Below are 22,603 nucleotides of genomic sequence, written 5' to 3'. Positions count from 1 at the left end.
CTCTGGCCCACTGTACAGCACTGTAAAAAGTGAAGCAGGGCATGCATTTTGGACTTTTAACTGTATTTTCATTAATTTTACAGCTTGTCCTACTGATAAAGACCTCCCCATCGCGATTTATAATACAACAAAGTAATTAAGCTATTTATAGACATTTAAAATGACACCTGTTTTTTCACTATCTATTATTGAAATACAGCTGTGTTTTATAATTGCCGGACAGCCTGGGAAATAAGCCACCAGAATTTTTTAATTCTTACAATTTAAGGCTAAAGATTTGTGATATTATATTATATTATATTATATTATATTATATTATATTATATTATATTATGTTTGATCTTGTTGTTCTACACCGGAAGTATTACATACGTTACCAGTGCGTTGTAACTTCCGGTGTGCCATAATACCGCTGCGCATATTTCAGGTTTGTTTGACCATTTCATTCGCTCGGTGAATAATTTTAAAGTTCACTGCATTTATGCTTTCAAATTTAGATATGCACACGTCTATAGGTGTCTGAGTGATTAACATTATTGGCAATATTAGTAGTTTCTTTCAGCAACATCTTATTAGCTGTTGAAGTTGTTTAGCAGTTATTCCCCATGTTAGCTTTCGCTAGCTAACGTTTAGTAGCTAACTTGTTAGCATCCACCGCTTTAGTCAGCCGATTTAGCAAGAAGTCGCTTTTCGACTGTGTTGCCCTATGTATTGGCATGTGTTCCCACCCCATAAACTTAATATTGGGTTTTTTATTTTTGGTGGCGACCTGTACGTGTCTAACTACACTTGGTTGGCGTCTCTGATATATGAAAGTGGTAAAAATGACTGACGGCTGAGCAACACTTGAACTCTCCGACACACTGCACGATGACATTAAACAGCGTGCACACACTGTATGTTATGTCCACCGGCTAAAATTGGAAATCCGCAAGTCTTTCACTGTCTTTTCTGTTACTTTAGTGGAAATTATTTCAAAACCCTAATCTGTTTTTTTATTAGTAGTTGTGCAAAGACAAGACGGGGGAGGGGGGATTCTAAAGCGTTGATCCTAATTCAATTGAATGGTAAATTAAACCAGTACCTAACAAATGGTAAGCCCCTTTCTCTTATGGAAGTATATGAAGTGTAGTGGTTTGTCTAGTTACTGTTATTCTGCATGATTCAAACAAAGCTAAGCTAAGGAGACAGTACTGAACTCTCTGTGCTCTGTGTGTGTTTGTGTTGCAAAGCAGGCGGTGGAGAGCAGACGCCGATGGGGGACGAAAAAGACACCTGGAAAGTTAAAACTCTTGATGAAATCTTACTAGAGAAGAAACGCAGAAAAGAATTACAAGAGAAAACCGATCCGAAACGCCAGAAAAATGTAAAGTATCTAGCTAATATACAATCTATCTTACACATGCATGCTGACACAGAATGCTACAAACAGATTTGTGAATTAATGTCTTAGGTCTCAGTTATTTTCATGTTAGCATTTTTATCTTAAAACCCACATGTTAATTTAGAACTGGAATATAGAATTTATTAAGAAACATAGCCTAATTAATTTAATCTTTAGTCTAAACATTGTTGAAGTTGCTAAATACAAAAATGTTGTGGGCTTTTTTGTATGTTAGCCCTCTTGTACTCAATGGCTTCTTGTAGGCTTTAACCCCAAATTCTGGATTTCTTGTCTTGGCCAGTTCTCAAAGGGCCTTGCTTCACAGGCGGATGATCGGGAAGCCAAACGAGACACTCCGGAGGAAGGAGAACTTCGGGATCAAAGAATGGAAATAACAATTCGTAACTCGCCGTATGCACGTCAAGACTCAACAGAGGACAGGTACTTGGAATTTGGGGGAAATTATGAGTGGGTAAACTGACCCATGACTTTTTCTTCTTTTTTTTAAAATGTGGAAATTAGTGTACATAACCAGCAGGTTAGCAGCAATAAGTTGTTACAAAGTTATAAGGGCTTGAAGCTGCTATATAATGTTAATTCAGTTCACGTTTTTTTTACTATGCAGCAAAGCAAATTTGCTGTATCAGTTGGGACAGCACAACAGTGCAGAAGAAACACTAAACATGCAATGCAAAATTACATCATAAGGGCAAGAAATTATGAACGTGCAAAATATAGTACAATACCATACAATACAGTACAGATTAATATAAATAGTAGCAGATTATTGACTTTTAAATAGTCTGCTATTGCTTATAAGTGGTCTGTTATTAGAGAAAGGGACGCAATTAATAGGAATTTTGATCCCCCTACATTTACTTTGAGGGCCTGCAACTCAGAAAATATTTACAGTATGAAGGTAAAATGTTGCTGGATATCATTAAATATACTAAAGCTGATTCTGAACTGATTTATTTATTATATTTTTTTCGTGGAATGATCCATAAGACTATCAGACGGATATTGGTTCTGAATTGGTGCAAATCTCCTCACAATGTTTTTTTTATGTTTCTTTCAGAGGGGAAGAAGACGAATCACTAGCAATTAAGCCTCCACAGCAAATAGCAAGGAAGGACAAATCTCACCACAGAAAGGAGGAGAAGCGAAAAGATAAAAGACGTCATCGCAGTCACTCTGCTGAAGGAGGTTTAGAAACTGCTTCACGTGTTTTACAGATACATATTTTTATGTTTAGGGCTGTTTTTTCATGCTTGTTTGTTACTTAAACAGCAGGAAAACATGCACGACTCAAAGATAAAGAAAAAGAGCGCGAAAGCGATCGCAGGAAACGTCACTGGGAAGAGGACAAAGCCCGACGAGACTGGGAGAGGCAGAAAAGAAGGGAACAGGCCAGAGCTCATTCACGTAGAGAGAGGTGAGCACCAACTTTGGCCAGCAGTAAATAATCTCATGTCAGTTCAGATGATTTCTGATAGTTTTGTTCCTTTAATATTGTCAGCGCTTACTTGTTTGAACATCGGTTTTGTTGAACTTTTGTTGATTGCATGTCAGAATATTAAATCCTATCAGTGCTAATGCGTTTGATCCTTAAAAAACAAACACTGTAATTTTAAATGTGATGTTCATTTTTAAAGTAAATAAAGACGTGAAACATAAATAATTCAAGTTAATACTTAACTACTGTCCATTTAAAGAAACCAAAGAAAGCAGTGACAAGAGTGAACTTTGGATTATCCAAACAGACCTCCAGTGGACTCTGCTGGGTTTTTTTTGGATCACAGGGACCGACTGGAGCAGCTCGAGCGCCAGCGGGAGCGTGACCGAAAGCTCTGGGAACAGCAGAAAGAGCAACGAGAGCTAAAGGACCGGGAGAGGAGGGCTGAAGAGCGACGCAAAGAAAGAGGGACTCGACGAGAAGGTCAGTGAGTGTAACTAAACATGGTGTCCTTTCCCAGCTGTGTAATTTCAACACAGAAGAAGAGTCATAATTTTATTCTCATGTAACTGGGGAAGCAAATGTATTTAAGCAAGTAGGCAAATGTCTCAAAATGCTAAACTGTGACTTGATGGATTGAGATTTTTAGACCCTGCAGCCTGTGAGGCAAACCTGCATCAGTGATTACCTAATTAATTTTTCTCATCTAAAGTGCCATCTCACCATCGGATGCTACCTGAGGAATATGATGACAAGCCAAAACAAAGTCACCGCAGCCGTAGTCCAGTACGTGTTCCCAGAGAAAGGTCTGATCACAGTGAAACACGGAAAAGTGCATGTAAGTTTTAAGTTTTTCTTGTTTTTTTTATCGATGGTTATTCTTGACACCAATAAGAGATTATTATGGTTCCAATGTAACTCATACTATTTTTTTTTCTGCAGCATCAAAGGAAGAGAAGCCTGAGAGCAAAGATCTGCTTGCTGATCTGCAGGATATCAGTGATAATGAAAGGAAGACTAGCACTGCAGAATCCTCCCTGGGTGAGTTAAATTGTAACCTACAGATTTAGCAATTAGCAGATGTCAAAGACTCCACTACAGCAGACGATTAATATTGATAGGAATGTTCATTGATTGGTCAAACTTGGTAAGACTTCTAATCATCATCAGATGAAAAGGATGACAACATTATGTTTGGAAGACTCTGTAGATTTGCAGTTAATTTGCAATTTTTAAACTGGTCTTTTAAATTTCTCATTTCATTTAGCATCAGCGTCTGTTTCTGAGGAAGAGGAAGATGAGGAGGAAGATGAAGAAGAGTCCAGCAGCCAGAGTGAGGGTGAAGAGGAGGAAGAAGAGGAGGAATCTGCTTCAGGCTCAGGGCGGTCTGAGCAGAGTGCAGGTACAAATATTTGTGGCTCACGCCATTCTGTCACTGCCATCAGATGTTTATCAAAGTGTCTTTCTTCCTCTCAGAAGATGTGAGTGAGGACGAGCAGTCAGGGGAAGATTTTGAACAGGAGAGGGAAAATGGAAATCACATACCTGCAGGTGAGTAAACCTCAGATATCAGTGGTTTTGTCTGTTCAGTTACTGTGTGTGCTTCTCCAACTCGAGATAATTCAGAAGCACCAAACATAAGTGAAATGTTTACCAGTGGCCAATGGAGAGAGTAGACATCATATTTGGACAAGTAAAGCATTTTTTTTTGTTGTTTTTTTTTCTTAGCCTTTTTTTGAAGGTTAATAATATACCCTTCTGGGACTCCAACTCTGTTTCTTAAAGGCACAGTCTGCAGTCACACCACCAAAAGGTCAAAACACAGAAACAGTATGAAATAGTATTCAGGCAAGAAAGAAAAAAAAAATTCCTTAAATTAAGCTCTTTACTTTAGCTGTACCAAGTTTTATATTTGGTAACTTGATGACATCAAGGCATCTGCATAGCTAGAACAATTTATCAGCCAAATATTACTGTACATACAGTACATTAAAAATGTACTGAATTTTCACATTTAAGAGAATACATTTTCTGATGGTATTTTGAAGATGTGTATACATTTTTTTTTAAATTGTTTTGACCTTATGTCACTAAATTAATTACAACATTAGCATGCAAAAAGAAAATAATATTTTAATAGCATAATTTTTAACTCAAACTATGGCTGTTTTTTTTAAAACTATTGTGCTTTAGTAATGATGCAAAATAAATACTCTCACATTCATAAATGACTAAACTTCTGATTAAAAACTCCCCTTGATCACAATCTACACAACATTATCGCCACAAGCTAAAAATGGAAAATTAATCAGCATCACTAAAGAGGCACGTTTTGGTGGCTGATGGGTCACACCTCAGGTGTGTGTCACTGTGTTGTGGATGTTCCATTCATATCTTGAGAAGTTTGCTCAATGAGGATTTAGATGCAAAACGCACATTGTTTGGAGTTTATTCATCTAAAAAATTCCAATAATTTACATTTCATGGTCAAATTTGGTATTTTATGGGTAATAATTTGTGAATTCAAATAAATGATGAGCTACTATTTCAAAATGGTTTCTAAATTGTAACACGTATTCATTTAAAACGCATACCTTATTTGTAACATGTAACCATTTACCACACAGTACCAGAGTCCCGTTTTGACCATGACTCAGAAGAGAGTGGTGAGGACATGGAGGAAGATGAGGAGGAGGAGGAGGAAGATGAGGAGGAAGAAGAAGCAGGAGAGGGGGAACCCTCCCCTCACTCTCAAACTCATTCCCGTTCAGCCACTCCAGAAGGGAACTACATCCCAGAGTCTCCTCCAGTCTCACCTGTGGAGCTAAAGAAGGAGCTGCCCAAATATCTGCCGGCTTTTCAGGTTAGGGTGACACAAATGTTGCGCATCATCCATATGAGCGCAAATTATGGACGTATGTTATTATCTTTGGCCCATTTTCTGTATGTTATAATCTTGACTTGCATTTTGTGTTCAGGGTTGCCGCAGTGTTGAGGAATTTCAGTGTTTGAATCGCATAGAGGAGGGAACCTACGGCGTGGTGTACAGAGCCAAGGACAAAAAGACCGGTATGAAAAGAAAGATACTCATCTATTTACTTTTGTGCTCTTCAGCAGGGCTTATTATTTTTAGTAAAACACTGACTATAGTATCATGTTCACAGATGAGATTGTTGCCCTGAAAAGGCTGAAGATGGAGAAGGAGAAGGAGGGCTTTCCCATCACATCTTTAAGAGAAATCAATACAATTCTCAAAGCTCAACATCCAAACATTGTCACAGTAAGGGTAAGAGAACATTTTGATATTTACTTGGCTATTAACATTTCACCATTTACAGCTTCTACTAATGTCTTGTACATAAATCTAATCATTTCCTATCAGGAAATAGTTGTTGGAAGCAATATGGACAAGATCTACATTGTGATGAACTATGTAGAACATGACCTGAAGAGTCTGATGGAAACCATGAAGCAGCCCTTCCTGCCAGGTAGAGTGGATACATTGCTTCAATCATTTCTGTGTGTGAGAGAGAGAAAGATGAAAAAATGATTTTCTGACTTCAGTAGAATGTAAGATCTTATAGATGTTTCTTTGCTTCTGGGTTTATCTCTGAAGGTAGCTAACTGCACAGTGTGCCACCTTTTCTTCCAGGAGAAGTAAAGACTCTGATGATTCAGTTGCTCCGAGGAGTCCGACACCTCCATGATAATTGGATTCTTCACCGTGATCTGAAGACGTCCAATCTGCTGCTGAGCCACAAGGGTATTCTCAAGGTATACCAGGAGAGCAATTCTAACTCTGAGAGGCTAATTGTGTGGTAATCTTAGATACCGATAGTTGGGTTATCACTAGTCTTCATTAAGAACAATCACTAGATGACAGGACTTAAAGTCCCGGTTTGACTCTTAAATACTGTCTCACTTTTTATTTATTTTTTTAGTCTTTCAAATTTGTTTTTAAAGCATAGTAATGGAGGAAATCCAAATAGTGATTTCATTAATCCATCTTTCCAACAAGCTAGCAGCATGAACACAGTTGCATAAACAACACATGATTACTAGAATTCAATTAGAGCATGAATTCCTGGCAAAGTGTAGTGAAGACTGGGTCTATGTGTAAATAAACACAATTTTACAGACATTTGTTGGTGTGAATTTTATGCAAATTGGCAGTAGATAATGTGAATTACACTCGATTGTGTAATTTCTTTTCAAATTGAATATGACTCCCTGCTGCCAGGATATGCAGTCATTTGATTTCTTCTTTAATGGTCAGATGATTTTGATATAAACACCTTCTTTAATGCTGAAATACTGTTATTTAGCCCAAACTAGAGCATTTCAAAGGTCTCCCCATCCATCTTGGATTGTAGATTGGTGACTTTGGTTTGGCCCGGGAGTACGGTTCACCCCTGAAGCCTTACACCCCGGTAGTGGTTACCCTGTGGTACAGGTCGCCTGAGCTGCTGCTTGGAGCCAAGGTGAGAATTCAAATTCACACACTGCAGGAGTCTGATGAATCCTGAATACAATAGCTGAAACTACAGACAGTAAAGTGATGGCCTTTCATAGATAATGGTTACACCATCCTGACTGATTGTTTTACACAAAGGCATATCTCTCCAATAGAAGACAACATCTGTTGAGCATTTGGCTTGTAACACACCAGATACCACAAAATGCTATTAGAGTTTTACAGTGCATGATTTATGCCGTCAGACGGCAGAGGCCCAGCAACCCGTCAGTGTGCATCCACTTTCACATAAACTCCAGGAGGAACGTGCCAGGCAGACCGTCTACTTTGTTTCTGTGGACTGCCACTGTGTTTGTTCTTCTCTCCGCAGGAATACTCCACAGCTGTGGACATGTGGTCAGTGGGCTGCATATTTGGCGAGCTTCTCACCCAGAAGCCTCTCTTCCCTGGAAAATCTGAAATTGACCAAATTAACAAGATTTTCAAGGTAAACGCTTTCATTTGTGCTTATAAAAGGTGGGGTATTGTCACTATAAATATTAAAGCTCTTCTTTTTACTGCTTGTAAGGTTTTCTGTCAGAGTGCAGTTCTGGAGTGAACCACAGGGTGGAGCTGCTGGTAGCTGTCACCCCAGATGATGTTGTTATACCTTTCACTAAATGATCTAAATTAGGCATAACAGCAATATGAAGCGATGTTACCTGCGCCTCCCATGTTGTTACCAGTGATCAGTTTTGAAATGCACCAAGGACTGGCTACTTGCCACTTCCGCAGTTAATGAGCACATCAGCCAAACTGGGAATCTCTCGTATCCACTTTTTGTTTTTTTGTTTGTTTGTTTTTTTTGGGGGGGGGGGTGGGGGTGGACTAAAAGTATGTCTGCTGACTTGTCTGTGTTGACTCTAGGATCTAGGGTCGCCCAGCGAGAAGATCTGGCCCGGCTACAGCGAGCTGCCCGCTGTGAAGAAGATGACTTTCACAGAGTACCCCTACAACAACCTGCGAAAGCGCTTTGGAGCACTGCTGTCAGACCAAGGCTTTGACCTCATGAACAAGTAGGATTTTTAGAGACTTTTTTTTACTCTTGCATAAGAAACATAACTCCTTTCACTGCACTGCAGTCAGGTTGTAGTATTCCAGCTATTGTCTGTTTTCATGTGTCTGTAGATTCTGTGTTTTCAAAAGATACTAAAGAGGTTATAAACCATAAAGACACAATTTGAAGAAAAGGTCAAATACATTATAAATTAGCCATTTTTAAGGAGTAGAGAATACGTCCCATAGACTTGTGTAAATATTTGATGGCAGATTTTCAGTGTTGAGAGAACACATATCACTGGTATACAGTGATGAAGAGCATGTATTAGGTAACAATCAGCACGGCTCCTGCAGTGGAAATTGCCTTACTTGGACGAACCCTTTTCTACCCTGTCAAATTCTGTTACTCTTTCCACAGCTTTTTATTTAGTCAGTGCACTTCTGGCAAGCTTTCTTAAAACATGACAGCAGTAGTGGATATATCCCAGCAGGAGTCCAGTTCCATCCCCCTTGTTCCGTTTCACACACACGCACTCACCATGGTGACGCTCCACAGTACAGGAAAATGTTTTAGAAAACACACATTTAATAGGGAAAATCAGTGATGGCTTCATAATTCTTTCTCTCACATTCCAAAGATCAGCTTTGTTCTGCACTGCGCAGATGAGCTTCTCTGCTCTCCTCTCAGGTCTTTAACCAGCCACAGAAACTTTTCTCTACACCTGTAAATGACAAAACCATGCTGGTCAGCTAGCTCCCAGCTGCAGAGGATGGTAACAACATGTTCGCTGTGCTGCTGCGTGAGGAACCACAATTTGGTGGGAATTTGGTTCATTTCCGAAATTGCTGAAACTTCAGCTCTCAGTGTACAACACGTAGGGAAGTGCTGTTAGAAAAGCTTCACAACTGAGCAGTACAGAGAAACTTTGGAGATGTATCTGGCAGGTTGACATTGCAGAGCAATGGGGGTTTTTTTGTTGTTGTTTGCAATATCACACCTCTCCTGTGAAGACCCAGATTCAGTGTCCAACTGAAGGAGGTTTCAATTCAAAACTCTTTAACCTGTTATACGTTAACTACTACATGTTGAAATGGTAAAGAGATCCCAATTTTAATCCTCCTAGAGAGCCAGAATACTGCCTGTTTTCTGTCCTGTTTCTATCCTGTTAGATAATGAGTTTCCATTACCTGGTGTCCCGTGCATAAATAGGACCGTAGTCCTCAAATGAAAAGCAGCTGGGTCCTCAGTCAAGAAAAGGAACAAGCTTACAGGACAGGAAGAGTGCACATTTTTGTAATTCCATAACAAAATAGTGCATTGGACACAAGTAGCAGGTTTTGTCTTATGTCGCTAGTATGGTGCTCTTGTCTTCTAGGCCTGGTGTCTGTCTAATCCCAGCCATTAATCCTCCTGTAGATATCCTCTCACGTTAGAGATCATTTGTTTTGTAAAATCTTTTATGTTTAATGTCTGCACTCACTTACGGAGGGTTCCCCTCAGACACAGTCTGAGTCTGTGTTGCTCCTGTCATGTATAATTACGACTGTTTGCAGAAACTCTCTGGCCTTTGGCATCAGCACCACACCTTGTGTTCAGACTGTGTCACTACAGGGCCTGTTATACACTAAACACTAAGCATTTTTGTTCTTTGACTATGTAAGAGTAACTTTGCAGAATGATCAGGCTGATCCTTGTTAATATTATTTGGGGGCGTTGAAGATTAGGTGGGTAGTCCTTCTGTAGACAACCACATTATGAATATGAATTTTTTGACATCATTTAGAGTAGGAAAAGTAGGGAAAACAACGGTGAAATGGAGCTTTTCAAGCATTTTTATGCTAGTTATATGCCAGTGTTACCCAGTGTGACTGTGACCCAATAAAGTAAAAGTCAGCTGGCACATGTGTAATCTTCAAGTGTTCACATCAGACACAACCATCAGCAGGACTTTGATTACACAGAAACGATTAATTAGCTGTTAGGCGCTTTTAACTTACAGCAACCTGTAAAGCTGCGTCAATCCCATCCATGCATGCGTCATTCTGCTGGCCATTTCTCGTCACTATTTTTTGGCCTTGGCACAGAAAGATCACTCCTTCATGGTTAATCCTACCTACAGAGCCCTGATTGGTTTTCCAACTGTGGGACTGGCCTTCATTGATCTAAAAGGCAGACCCGTTTGAATAGCAGAGAAAAAAAAACCTGAGGTGAGAGCAGGTCTGGCAGTTTTGTCCACACAAGAAGCCTGAGTTCTCAGAGGTAGTTTGGCATCTCTGATGAAACGCTGCTAAAACATAAGTTTAAAATTATTATTGATTGTGTTCCAGGTTCCTCACCTACTGCCCCAGTAAGAGGATTTCATCAGATGAGGCTCTCAAACATGAGTACTTCAGGGAGTCTCCTCTCCCCATTGACTCCTCGATGTTCCCCACCTGGCCGGCTAAGAGCGAGCAGCAGAGGGTGAAGCGAGGCACCAGTCCTCGTCCACCCGAGGGAGGCCTGGGCTACAGTCACCTGGTAAGAGCATTAGGCCTGACTTTTCTCCATTACACACAGCTACCAGGCTTTCTGAACGCTGCCTGTGTTAAATAGATTACAGACCTACAGGCTTCTGCTTTGTGTCCGCGTATTTCCTCCTCGTGTTTTCCATGATGAGCACTTTTTAGTTCCTAATGTTTTCAGCAGTGGTCCGGCTCACCCAGCAGCTTAAGGCCACTACTGAGATTTTTCAGTGGAATTAAGTGTTGGTATTTGCTGCCTTACACGCCAATTAGACCATGACAAGTGTATTTTTGTCTCACTTTTCTTCTCGTCAGGGTGAAAAAAAAATGTGTGCTGGAGCTTGTGATTAAGTATTTGGAGTGTTAATAATAATAGTCTTAATACAAACTGTTAGTTGTAATCAAATCCCTAAGTAAATTCAGGTTAGGGGTTTCTAAAGGTAATGAGAGTAATAAAATAATATTGGTCAGTTTTGTAATAAGCATGTAAGAAGTGCAAGATTTCAAAAGTTTTTGTTAATGCTACAAGTTATGAATGTTTCCATTGTCTCTGTAGGGCGATGATGACCTGAAAGATACTGGCTTCCACCTGACAACCAGCTATCAGGGGGCATCTGCAGTCGGTCCAGGATTCAGCCTCAAGTTCTGAGCCTCAAGCTTCAGGACGCCCAGCTGGAAAACAGAAAAAAGATCCAGCAAAGACTCGTGGGACTTCTTGTTTTGTTGTTTTTTTTGTTTGGAACCGGATGGTATCACTGGTTTACAGCTTTAGAGCAGATCAGTATCTGATCATTTACAACTGTTACCACATAGTCAAGACTGTCTCACAGCAAGACTGATGGCTCAAACCTGTTGAATTTCCACTCTTCCTGTTTGTTTGTTTTTTGTGTTTTTTTTTAATTAAGCCATTTAACTAACTGAAATGTGACCTTTGTAGCTCTTAAAGAGGAGAAACAACCATAAATCTATTCAAAAGTGTTGCTCTCATATTTGACTTTTATTTTCCCTTTTATATTTCATGAGAGAGGACCAGGTTTTATAAATGGTTGGTATTTCCTGGCTGCCTGAGCTACTGTATAATGATGCAGCATTTGCTGTGTGTTCCATCCAGCATAATGTTAAAATTTAAATGGGAATGTCAGCTCTCCTGATGACAGGGAACTGATGTTTTTGCTAGAAATAAAGTTTGAAACTTTGTTTTGTCTGCCTTTTTTCCTATATTTATAAACTCTGTCCAAGCTATGCAAACACAACCGCACACTGCCAAAGGAGGGGGAAAAAAATGAAGGGAAGTCGAGCCTAAAAGAAATCCAGCCTTCAAACCAGCTTGGTAGCTGCCGTCCAAAAGTGATGTCATTCCTTGTGCTGCACACTTTGTCTCAGTACTTTGTTCTTTCAGGGGGAAAAAAAGAGGCCCCGGCTTGCTTTGCTTTTGTTTTTAAATGACTCTGACTTCAGAATGAAACCAATAAATTCTTTGATTTCGAGCCAAAGAAAAATAAACAGTGCAGCTCGGGTCCCTGCACGACTGGAACAGGTACTGAAAAAAAGGCCCCTCCTGTCCTGGGGCTCGCAGAGCCAGCACTAAATGGAAATATTCATTAATCAATTTTATCTATCCCCTGGACCCACCGTAGCCCTTTCTGCAGATTATTACACCTGATGTGTTGACTAAGCTTGGACAGAGAGCTGCGAGTGGAACTGACTGCTCAGTCCCTGGAGGCAGACTCTTGGCCTCAGCGTGCGACTAGTAAAGTAAGCTAGACGTCTGAGGTGTTCCACATGCGGTTTAAGGTCCGAATGGTTCCAAAGGCTGTAGACAACATTGTTTATTCTGGCTTTAGTAGTTCACTTGGGGCAGTGTGTAAATTATTTGAATGGTATGCATCTAAAGCAAGGGCTTCTGTAAGTTTTTCAGGTCCATTAAAAAAAAAGAGACATTTGGGACATTTTGTAGATGGCTATGGTGAGTTCTCCCAACAGTACTAATATCTTCTGGGTTTCTGTGCAACTAATTAGTCCCTATTTTTCAGAGGAATCCCGTGGGTGGCCTTGGACTCCTTCAGCTGCCTTAGCTGAAAGAGCTTTGAAGAAGTCCAGGCTTGATGAATCCAGACTGACGTCATCGTCCCGAACAGCTGATGAGAGCTGCACAGAACTTTCACCACCAAATAAAATGCAAACCACAGCATCTGCCACAAACAGCTTTTTACAGTCAGGTAGTGTTTTCCATAAAAAAATGTAAAAATATCTGTCACAGAGCATTTATTCTTTGCACAGATGTAAACGCATTTACACAAAGACGGTCAACAATTTTACGTGGATACAGGAAGGACGTTTAAAAAACAAAACAAAAAATACTAGTATGTGCCCTAGTGAGTGAGGTCTTCTGGTGACCATCTGTGTGAATATGTCCTGTTCAGTGTGCAGAGGAGCCGGGCTGTTCTTCTTCAGAAGCGCACGCGTACCCTCCACGAGTAGTTAGTGAGAATTTTGTTCTTCTTCTTAACGATGCAGGTGTACGTGCCTTCGTTGATGGCGTTGGCCACTATAGTAATGTGGTCGTCTTTCAGTGAGATGTAGTTCGGGTGAGAGAACTCCAGCAGCTCCCCGTCCTTGTACCAGCTGAAACAGGAGTTGCACGTTAGAGACGGCGCTCAGCAACTGCATACTGTAGCATCACTGTAGCCAGGTAAACTGATAACATATTGGAGAGAGAGAGAGTGAGCCACTCACTGTACTTTGCCTTTCTTTGATGCTATTTTCTTCCCGCAACGAAATGTCAGCTTCTTGCCCTCGACCACCAGCTTGTGTTTGGTCCTTGGGGGAGCCGGGGTGGGAGCTACGGTGGGGAAAGGGAATTCTGAAGAGGATAGAAAAGAAAACACTGGTGAGCTGGTGCACCACAAGAAGAAATGCAAAGGTCGTAACTTCTTAACCATAAAATGATCATCTAAGATACACACGTGCAGTGTGACAACTTGCAAGATGTGGGCTAATTTAAACGATAATACAACGTTTGGGTTGAATATTAGTAATTTAATCACTCTAACCTGTAGCTGTGTTTCCATTCATATAGGCGGTGTGTGGCTCTTGGCTGACTTTATCTAACTTAGTCAGTGTGGCTGTATGAAATAAATGTTTCCCACCCGTGATCAAAGAGGAACTAAAAGATTTGTGATAACCATAAACCTCAGTTTCTTTCACTGTCTCCAGCTGTCACAGCCTTTCCTCACACAGCAGTGCCTGAAAGGAAAATGTGAACTAGGTGCAACAGTTTATTGAAATTATGCAATCATACATGGAAATACAGTATATACGGCAAAAACAAAGTTTGTGTGCAATTCTAGTGAGCTTGAAAGTCATTATTGTTATGACCACCTTTATTCTTCCACACAGCCTGAACTCTCTTGTCATTTCTTTAAATAGTTCTCCAGGGTTCTTGAAGGGCATTCAAAGCTCTTCTTTGGATTTTGGCTGCCTTTTGTTCCGTTTTCTGTCAAGATAATCCCACACTGCTTCAATAATGTCGAGGTCCGAGATATGCCAAGTTTTTGTCTAATAGCTCTTTGGGAATCATCTTGTTGGTGCAAAAATACGATTCCATGCCTGTCAAACTGTGTTATCTTTGGTATTTTTCATAGATTCAACTAAAGAAATGGAAAAGATGATGCATTTTTTTACATACTGGCAGTAATTCTAAAATTGTCTGTTATGTGTAGACACAACACTGATTCAATCCTTGAGTTAAGCACCTTTTTATGATTGAATGATTGATAGGTCAGTCTTATGAGACTTAACAAACAAGAAAATGAGTGAAAAAGCAGCCAATGTCCAAAGATAAGCTGTGAAAAATCTTCAGAAAGCCTGGCGAACCATTCATCAAGAGAACTTTAAAAAAAAGTACAAGAAAGTCTTGTTTATTGGAGCAAAAAAATTAAGAAATGAAGTTATCCTGCTTTCTGCTTTCCACTATATTTTGGATGCACATAGTGTCATTTGTACTCCATATTTTTTAAGGTTTATTTACTTATTAGTTATTTTTTTAATCTGCTGAAACACTGTATTAATGTAGAATTATTGTAGGTAAAACTACCCGAGAGTACATAAGTAAATAATATCCTCTCTAGCAGCAACATTAAAGAGAAACACAGATGAATGAATGCATGTTCCTGCCTGATGAGTCCTTTTCCTTTAGTACTTTAAAGATATTCTGTGTGGGCAACACGCAGACTTTTGATATAATACTCTATCTGGGCGTCGGGCTGCACATGAGAGATTTTTATCAGTGTTTTCTACGCCAGGTTTCTTTACTCTGTTTATTTATTTTTCACCAAATATATAGATTTCTTGATTTCAGCCCCCGTGTGATCCCCATGTTTTGTTTTGTTTTTAAATCCCAGAAACGCCCATGCTTTCACAAATACCTCGCCAAAATGCTGATTACTGTCAAAATCGTTGATAGCAGCCTTATCACGTCAGGCATCCATGCTGCTAACCTGCTGGCGGTGTGCCTGTGTTATCAGTGTAATCTCTCCCATCTGGTGACAAGCGCAACGGGCCGCCTCGTGATCAACTCAGAGTCTGCCTAAAAAACAGTCGCTCTCGTTAATGCTGCAAAAATCCAAATTGACCTTGTGTGTCTCTAACCCTCAAGCCACAGTCTGAAATTCCAGCGGTTTGGAGTCACTCAGGAATTTTCCACAGCCGTACAACGTCTCCCAATCAGCAATGAGGAACAGATTACTGTGAGCCAGGAATCGTATCCTCTTGCCTCTCTCCACACTGTCCCCTGTTGCTGACAAAAAAATCTCAGAAAGCCACAGTCTGTGGGGCTGTGATAGTTAAAACTGAGCCACTTCTTGTTGTGCAAAAAAAAGGAGATCTCTGCACCACAGCATCCCACAATAAACCTACAGAGGCAGTTGTCTGATGAGTAACACTTGTGTAAAGCAGCCCTCACTGAGAGAGCACTCGACAGGTAGCGGCCCTGCTGTGTGAGCGTTCTGAAACGCTGCCACTCTCCAGAAATAAAACACAGACTCTCCCAGTGCCAAGTGTAATCTCCCTACAAATCAGACCCTTGAAAACCTCCAGCGCGGCTCTGCATGGCTGGACCTGTTGGCTCCCGTTGCTCCATTGGCAAACGGTTCACAGCAGCTCCTTGTGCTGCTCAATTGAGAGAAAACTTTCTCTGTCTTCTTTTTTTTTTTTCCTTCCCCCTGGACTCCTGCTGCCGTTGCCACTGCTGCTTCTTACCGTAACAGAAATCACAGCTGGAGGGGCAGTGCTTCTGCATCAGTCTGCGCTTGCTCTCGCAGTAGCCTTTCCGAGCCCAGGCCGGACAGATAAATAGACGATCCAAACATCCTGGAGGAGGGGGGAGAGATGAAGTGAGGAGGAGGGTCAGATGGCAGCTCTTAGTCAGGCAAAAGAATTGGAACACCCCCAACCCTCCAAACACAAACACACAATCTGCTTTTTATGCCAGTGAAAATGACTCACTATGATACACGCTAAAGACCACTCGTGAGTATTTTGTACAGTATTCATTAATGTTTCGCTTTCAGTAATCAAACGCAAACATTGTGCTCTACATTTTGATTGGTTTTGATCAGAAGCGCACAGGAATACTCCTTTACAGGAATACTCCTTTACAGGAATACTCCTTTACAGGAATATCTAGATGCTTCTAATACCAGCATCAGACTACATTCTGAGAAAGCGTCCGATCCGGGCAATGCCTTAAATCATCCCAGTTGGATGTTGGACAGCTTCCTTTACAGGACATATGCAGTTTGAAGGCCAGTTGGAGTCTAGACCCAATTCGTCATCTCATCTGACAGCGGCAGCATCAATCTTGTTTTCCTTCGGCCATGTTTAACAACAACGTTAAGGAATTCTTGAACCTGTCAAACTGCCCGAGGGAATGAATCCTCCTGCAGGTTCTTCTGTCAGGCTGTTGAGAGGCTTCCCAGATGCACCGTCAGTTTTCTGCCCTTGTGAAATACTAGTCGACACTCAATGCTCATTTTCGTTCCTGATGCTGCCATACGTGTCATCAGCCTCATCATGTGTCTTGATCCCAGCTCTTTATGGGCCTCATTCATTCAATCAAGAGGCTTTGGGATGCCTTTCAATGTGTCATCTAGACCACATAAGTCCCCCCAAATCCTCAGATGTGTTATGAAAGTACAAAAAGAAGACCTTTAATGTTTGTGTGAGAGAAGTTCAAAACATAAGGACTGTGAACAAACCGTAGAGCCGGTGCAAACCCCACACCTCATCCTGTGTGATGAGCTTGCGCCCTGTCAGAGTTGCATTCAGGTGCATCAAAGCTTTGGGATCCATGGAGTGCATGAGTCCCAGGACGTGACCGATTTCGTGAGCCGCCACATGGACGAGATCCGTCAGCCAAACCCCTGCAACAGAGACAGCTCAGCTCGGTGTCTGCTGCATTCATTACTTCACGCATGAAATATTAAAAGTTTCAGCAAAAACAATAAAGATGCGTGCCTTTCTTCCAGCTGAAGCGCATGTTTCCCAGAATCCAATATTCGTGGTCGTCAAAGTGGATCTCGCCTGTTGGCGGGAAGAACGCGTGAGCCAGTTCTCCTGTGATGCCATCGAAACAATGGTGCAAGTGGGACTGCCAACAGTCTGTGTGGTTGACTGGATAGAAGCCTGCCAAAACAGAGAAACAGAGAGAAATAGCTCAGAGCCAAGGAGGGAAGCCCTCCCTCTATTATTCCTGCTCCGTGGAGACTGCAGTGGGGAGATGATGGATCACAAACGACAAACTCAGAGGATGACGACCATTCCTCTCACTCACTCTGAGAATTTATGCAGGACTCTCGAGTTTGCACCCAAAGGGGGGCAGATAAAGCGGAATTTAGGGACTTTTGCCATGAGCTGATATGTCTGGAAGTTGTTAGACATTTTTTTTCATTAAGAATTATGAAACGTGTTGAATATAAGCTTGGTAATGTTGTTGTAGTGCTGCGATTTAATGAGGCAAAGAAATTTCGGCGATGACAGCAGGGAGAAACAGAAAAGTCTGGCGCTCAGAACTAACCAAGGAACATCTTTTGAGGGAGAGATGCACCCACCGATCTTGATGTCCGCCTCTTGGTCGGCCGGCACCTCTCTGAAGGTGAACGGCGAGACGTCGCTCCACATGCCAAAAGCCTTGGCGATTCCCCGACGCGTGTCGCTGGCGTTCATCAAGTTTGTAGGGAAGGAGAGCAACCTGCTCGGAAACAACAGCATGGTGTGGTTAATAGTTGTCTCTCAACACATTCCTCTACAGCTGAGGAATCTGCCAAAACACAATAGCTACTGTTCAGACACAAAAGAATTCCCACATTCCTAAGCACAGCTCCGTTTTACTGAGACCTGATAGTTTCTAATATCACAGTTAGACAGGCACTTAATAATTGTTGATACCATCCATTTTACTAGTGCGAAAATGACTTAAATTAGGCTATTTAAAAAAAAAAAAAGAAGTTTGTCTACCACCAACCAACGGTTTTTGGAGTTCCTCTAGCTCAATCTAATCTTCCCGTTAGCGGATCATTTTACAGCTCCAGGATGAATAAAGTTACTGGATCTTCTCCTGACAGTTAACACAGCTCAATCCAACTCTTTGAAAGCCAAGCAACTGTGGCGTGACTTTCAGAGTCCCCTATGTGATCACTATTTTACAGTGTTCACAGTCAGATGATAATTCAGACCACTTTTTGGTGCTTCGACAAACTTTTGGTGGACAAGGTTCAGTGCAAACAGTGACTTAAGATTAGAAAATGTAGCAGCTAACCCACATCAACAGTAGTTATAGTGCACGATTGTTTGAAATCTGGAGCCTCGGTCTCTCATCTCGGTTTCTTTTGCCTAATTTGTATTGCTTTTGTGCATCGCAGGCTGAAAATAAATACTTGTATGTGAGCTTGAACTTGTCCCATTTGAGCTTCTCCGGGGTGAGGGTGTAGCGCTTGTTCCTGGAGAGGTGAAGTACTTGTGACCGGGCCTCTTTGCGGATCCCGATGAGGAGCACAGTGGTGTGAGCTTCTTCCTTGGACAAAGAGAAACTTTGGATGAATGACCTCACACTGTGACGGGAGTAACTGAATCCTAAAGACTCATTTGGCTTTCCTAAGAATTCAATGAGATTCAACTGGTCACATTAATGAATATTATATTTTCAACTTTCCATCTCAGGAAAGAAGTAAGAAAAAAGTTGCATTAAGTTTGATACTTTTCACCAGTATGTTGAGTCTGATATCTCTTCGGGGGGATGACAGCTGGAGTCTGGACTCTGTTATAACTCTGAAAGGCTGCCTATGGGTGCTTTGAGTTTTAATGCTTTCATAAATATTCTGCGGCTGATGTTGAGTTGCAGAGATATTCCATAATAGTGATCACACCTCGCAATAAATCTATAACTTTCTATGGAAATGGGTTTGAGCAATAAATCCGCTTTTCGGCACTAGAAGAGGGGCTGCGATTTCTCAGTTGAGGAGCCCGTTCCCGTGCTTGACAACAGGAATGTTTCTCGCACTGCCTGATGGCTTTAATGGGGTTTTAAGGAGGCAGACATTTAAAAAGAGAAACTGCTGAGGGTACACAACTGGCAGTCATTGGGAGACACGTGCGCAGCACACGCTTTTGAAGGCGCTGGTCGAATATAGGCTTAAACCTGACTTTGTTGAAAAGTACCACTTGGTCTGTTATACCTGGCTCTTTACAAGAGCCTGACTGATGAGCAGGAATACCGTGTGTCAGGTGAAATGCAAGGGGATGAACAAGATTTTATAGCAGAGAGCGGAGCAAAGTGAAAGTTTTCAGTATGCTTCAGACTAAGTGTTTCTTCTGTGGTCTGACAACAAGATTAGAAATGCCCTTTCAGGGTCTAACATGCAGCCAACACAAGGCTATGGATCATGCTCGCCAAGTCTCTTTGGGTGTGAAACTAACCAGTGCCTCCATGTGACTGCAATCATCGTCTGAGTGAAAAACAGAGAGCAAGACACCACGAATTCCTAAGAGTATTGGGATTCTTTTTCACGAGCATTCAGAACATGCATAAATACTGATACATTTAGATTTTTTCAGGCAAGAAATTACACAACCTCTGTTAAATCGTGGATGCGCTGATTAAAAATGGCTAAAGGTTCAAATAAAGAGGTCAGATTATGCACACGTTATCCCCGTGAACCATTCAGTTTCAGACAATTTTTCCTTCTCTTGCATCTCTATGATGTCATTACGCGTGGATTTCTTTCATATGGTCATATCAGGCACTCTGCTCTGATTGTGACCACCGAAGCCCCAAACCATTGGCTGTTTGCATCATCTGCTTGTGAGGGGCAGCCAATCAGAGGAAAACCTTGCTTTTACAGGGGTACGGTCCTACACGAGAGGCCGCACCAACAAAGTCCTTCTAGGAGCAAGTTTTGCATTTTGGTAGTCATCTCAAAATCTCCCCAAGCAGTTATTTGTGGTTATTTTTTAATTTACCTTAAACTTCAGAAGTCACTTGGATACGAAGCTGGATTCTACTGTAAAACCACAACCCCAGGATTCTTTGAGTACCATGCCTCTTTTTTTAAATAATATCTCTGACACTAAAGCCCAGTACAAATATAATTTTCTTTTACAAATATAAGTTTCTTGCTGAGGAAAAACACTGAAGATGGAGAGAAAATATCAAAGTCTCTCCCTTCATTTTGGAATCTACGCCCAGTCCTCCAGTTCCTGTTCCTGCTTCACCCAGTCAAGACAAACAGATGCAGTACTTCCTTCATTTCCTTTCCAAAATAGTACTTTGGGTGGCCAGATTGTCCCACACCGTTATTAAACTTCACAATCTCTCGTGGTTTGGTGTTAAATATAACATTTCACTACCAGATTAAAGGCATCGGTCACTGTTTTATACAAAAGTTGCTTTTCCCGACCTCAGCTGACAGGCTGGAGTCATGCGTTCAGTGACTTATGAGGTGTTAAAGCCAGCGCGTTTCTTAATGTGTCACGTCTTGTTATACTCACCACAAAGCTCATCTCGCATGTTTGCCACAAATAAAGATGAACCGCAAACCCACAAGCCCTCTAGACTAAACCTCAGAGCCGGCGGTGAGAGCTGACAGAGGGCAAAACATCTGAGGACAAATCCCACAGGGATCGTTTGGGGAGTCTGGAAGAGTTTAACCTCATTTCCAGAAATTGCTAAACAAGGGATTATGATTTTCATCTGAAGTCTCAGAAACTTTGAGGGTTCCAGTCAACAAAAGCGATTTTCTGTACACAAATCAAAACACAGACTGTCTGTCGCACTTTTTGTCAACACGCACATATTCATGTTAAAATGAAACAGAGTGAGGCTGAACATTGTCAAAACAAATATTGTTAATCTCATTTACTAATATAGAAATAATAAGTATGTTACAGTGGATAATTGCCCATTCATTTCAGTATAAATCAATGAGAAATGCTCTTTGATTGTTCTGTTACTTCATGAAGTTGTGTAATCCCCACCAGCGGGCTTCTTGACTGACACATAATGAGAGCGTGTGGCAAAGGCAGTGACATAAAGCGATCCCTCAGGCTCTATATCACAGCGGGTGGGTGGCACTGAGTGAAATGTGTGGAGAAACACATTTATCCAATTCGCTGAAGATATTACTGCACAGGGACCCATTCCATAGACATAACCTAATAGCAGCATTCATCTAACTTCACATAATTGAATCTGATGCCTATTACCATCACTCACTGATTTCATGTGAGCATTTCCAGCTAAAAATATCTTTGAAGATCCAGACGAATGGCTTGAAATTGCACGGATTCTTGCATAATGTAACAGTGAAAGAAAATGATGTGCATCGTTCCTAAATGATCTGGTATTTTCCTGATACCTGCTGCTCTGTTTTGCTGATTGTCATGTGGGCACAACCAGCACAACTAATAATAAAGCAGATAATAACCTTTGTGGTAAATATATGGTGCGTTGCTTTTACCTTTTATCTCAATATAAAACAGCGTTCCATTGCTGGGTTCACCACTACTGCCACTTTCACCATGAACTTTCAATAAGCCTTACTTTTTTTACCCCCGTATGTAGTCTCCTGTTACATAAACAGTTTTGCAAATGGAGCATAATTCTGAATGGAGCTTGTCGTTACGTGACTTCAAATGGTAACCAGCATCTTAATAACTTCATAAGCACAACTATGTGCTGGACTCCACAGCTGCAGGGAAAAAGTGGTCACAGCATACCTCTAACCTCCAGGTGGGAAACGCTGTGGTCTGCTGCATCTCTGCAAGCAGAAAGCTGAGCAGCACAGCAGCCAGCAGAGGAGCGAAGCCCCAGTCGCCGTTTCGTAAACTTCTGCCACTCTGACAGCTCACCATGGCTGCCATAGCGCACCTCCAGGGGAGACAAAAACAAGAAGAATCCCTTCTGCAAAAGACTGCTTCACCATCTATTCCAGTGAATGCTACTGCGTGGCCATAGCACGCATCGCTGCTGGTGGGTCACTACTTGGGGAGCCTGTGGTCGCTGTGCGCAGCAGGCAGCGCAGTCCAGCCCCGCGGACCGACCGGGTTGTGAAAGCAGTGCAGACTGCATCAGCTCTGCTCGCCTCTCTTCCGCACAGCGCGCCTGCCAGCGGGCTGGTTTCACGTTACTGTAGACGGGGCAGGGGGTCAGTGTCGAGACGACCTAATGAAAACCAAACGCGCGCCGTCCTTCAAA

At 41.5% G+C, this 22,603-nt stretch overlaps 2 protein-coding genes across 4 annotated transcripts; one reads left to right on the top strand and one right to left on the bottom strand.

The window, feature by feature from the left end:
- The first annotated feature begins 403 nt into the window (after positions 1 to 403).
- Positions 404 to 12,051, top strand: cdk11b (cyclin dependent kinase 11B). 3 transcript variants are annotated; one of them, XM_063463932.1, is made up of 20 exons: positions 404 to 427; positions 1,236 to 1,366; positions 1,686 to 1,825; positions 2,463 to 2,590; positions 2,675 to 2,819; positions 3,148 to 3,323; positions 3,553 to 3,678; positions 3,783 to 3,881; positions 4,108 to 4,242; positions 4,317 to 4,391; positions 5,468 to 5,703; positions 5,819 to 5,909; positions 6,005 to 6,126; positions 6,223 to 6,328; positions 6,493 to 6,614; positions 7,214 to 7,321; positions 7,685 to 7,801; positions 8,221 to 8,369; positions 10,681 to 10,870; positions 11,411 to 12,051. In XM_063463932.1, the coding sequence occupies exons 2-20, from the start codon at positions 1,256 to 1,258 to the stop codon at positions 11,501 to 11,503; spliced, it is 2,469 nt and encodes an 822-aa protein (XP_063320002.1). In that variant the 5' UTR covers positions 404 to 427; positions 1,236 to 1,255; the 3' UTR covers positions 11,504 to 12,051. The 3 variants fall into 3 exon arrangements, with proteins under 3 accessions (XP_063320002.1, XP_063320001.1, XP_063320000.1); XM_063463931.1 differs by lacking the exon at positions 404 to 427 and having other exon boundaries at positions 3,187 to 3,323; XM_063463930.1 differs by lacking the exon at positions 404 to 427 and having other exon boundaries at positions 4,320 to 4,391.
- Positions 12,052 to 13,104: 1,053 nt separating this feature from the next.
- mmp23ba (matrix metallopeptidase 23ba) lies at positions 13,105 to 22,565 on the bottom strand. Its single transcript, XM_063463928.1, has 8 exons — positions 22,126 to 22,565; positions 18,789 to 18,925; positions 17,964 to 18,103; positions 17,371 to 17,538; positions 17,112 to 17,276; positions 16,114 to 16,224; positions 13,591 to 13,717; positions 13,105 to 13,479 (listed from the first exon to the last, which is right to left on the bottom strand). Exons 1-8 carry the CDS (start codon positions 22,267 to 22,269, stop codon positions 13,305 to 13,307), a joined length of 1,167 nt encoding a protein of 388 aa, XP_063319998.1. The 5' UTR covers positions 22,270 to 22,565; the 3' UTR covers positions 13,105 to 13,304.
- Between the last annotated feature and the right edge of the window lie 38 nt (positions 22,566 to 22,603).

Source organism: Pelmatolapia mariae, linkage group LG20 (genome assembly GCF_036321145.2).
Source record: "Pelmatolapia mariae isolate MD_Pm_ZW linkage group LG20, Pm_UMD_F_2, whole genome shotgun sequence".
In the NCBI taxonomy this organism is placed as follows: domain Eukaryota; kingdom Metazoa; phylum Chordata; class Actinopteri; order Cichliformes; family Cichlidae; genus Pelmatolapia; species Pelmatolapia mariae.
The sequence above is the reverse complement of the archived record's forward strand: the minus strand, read 5'-3'. Positions and strand labels throughout refer to the sequence as shown.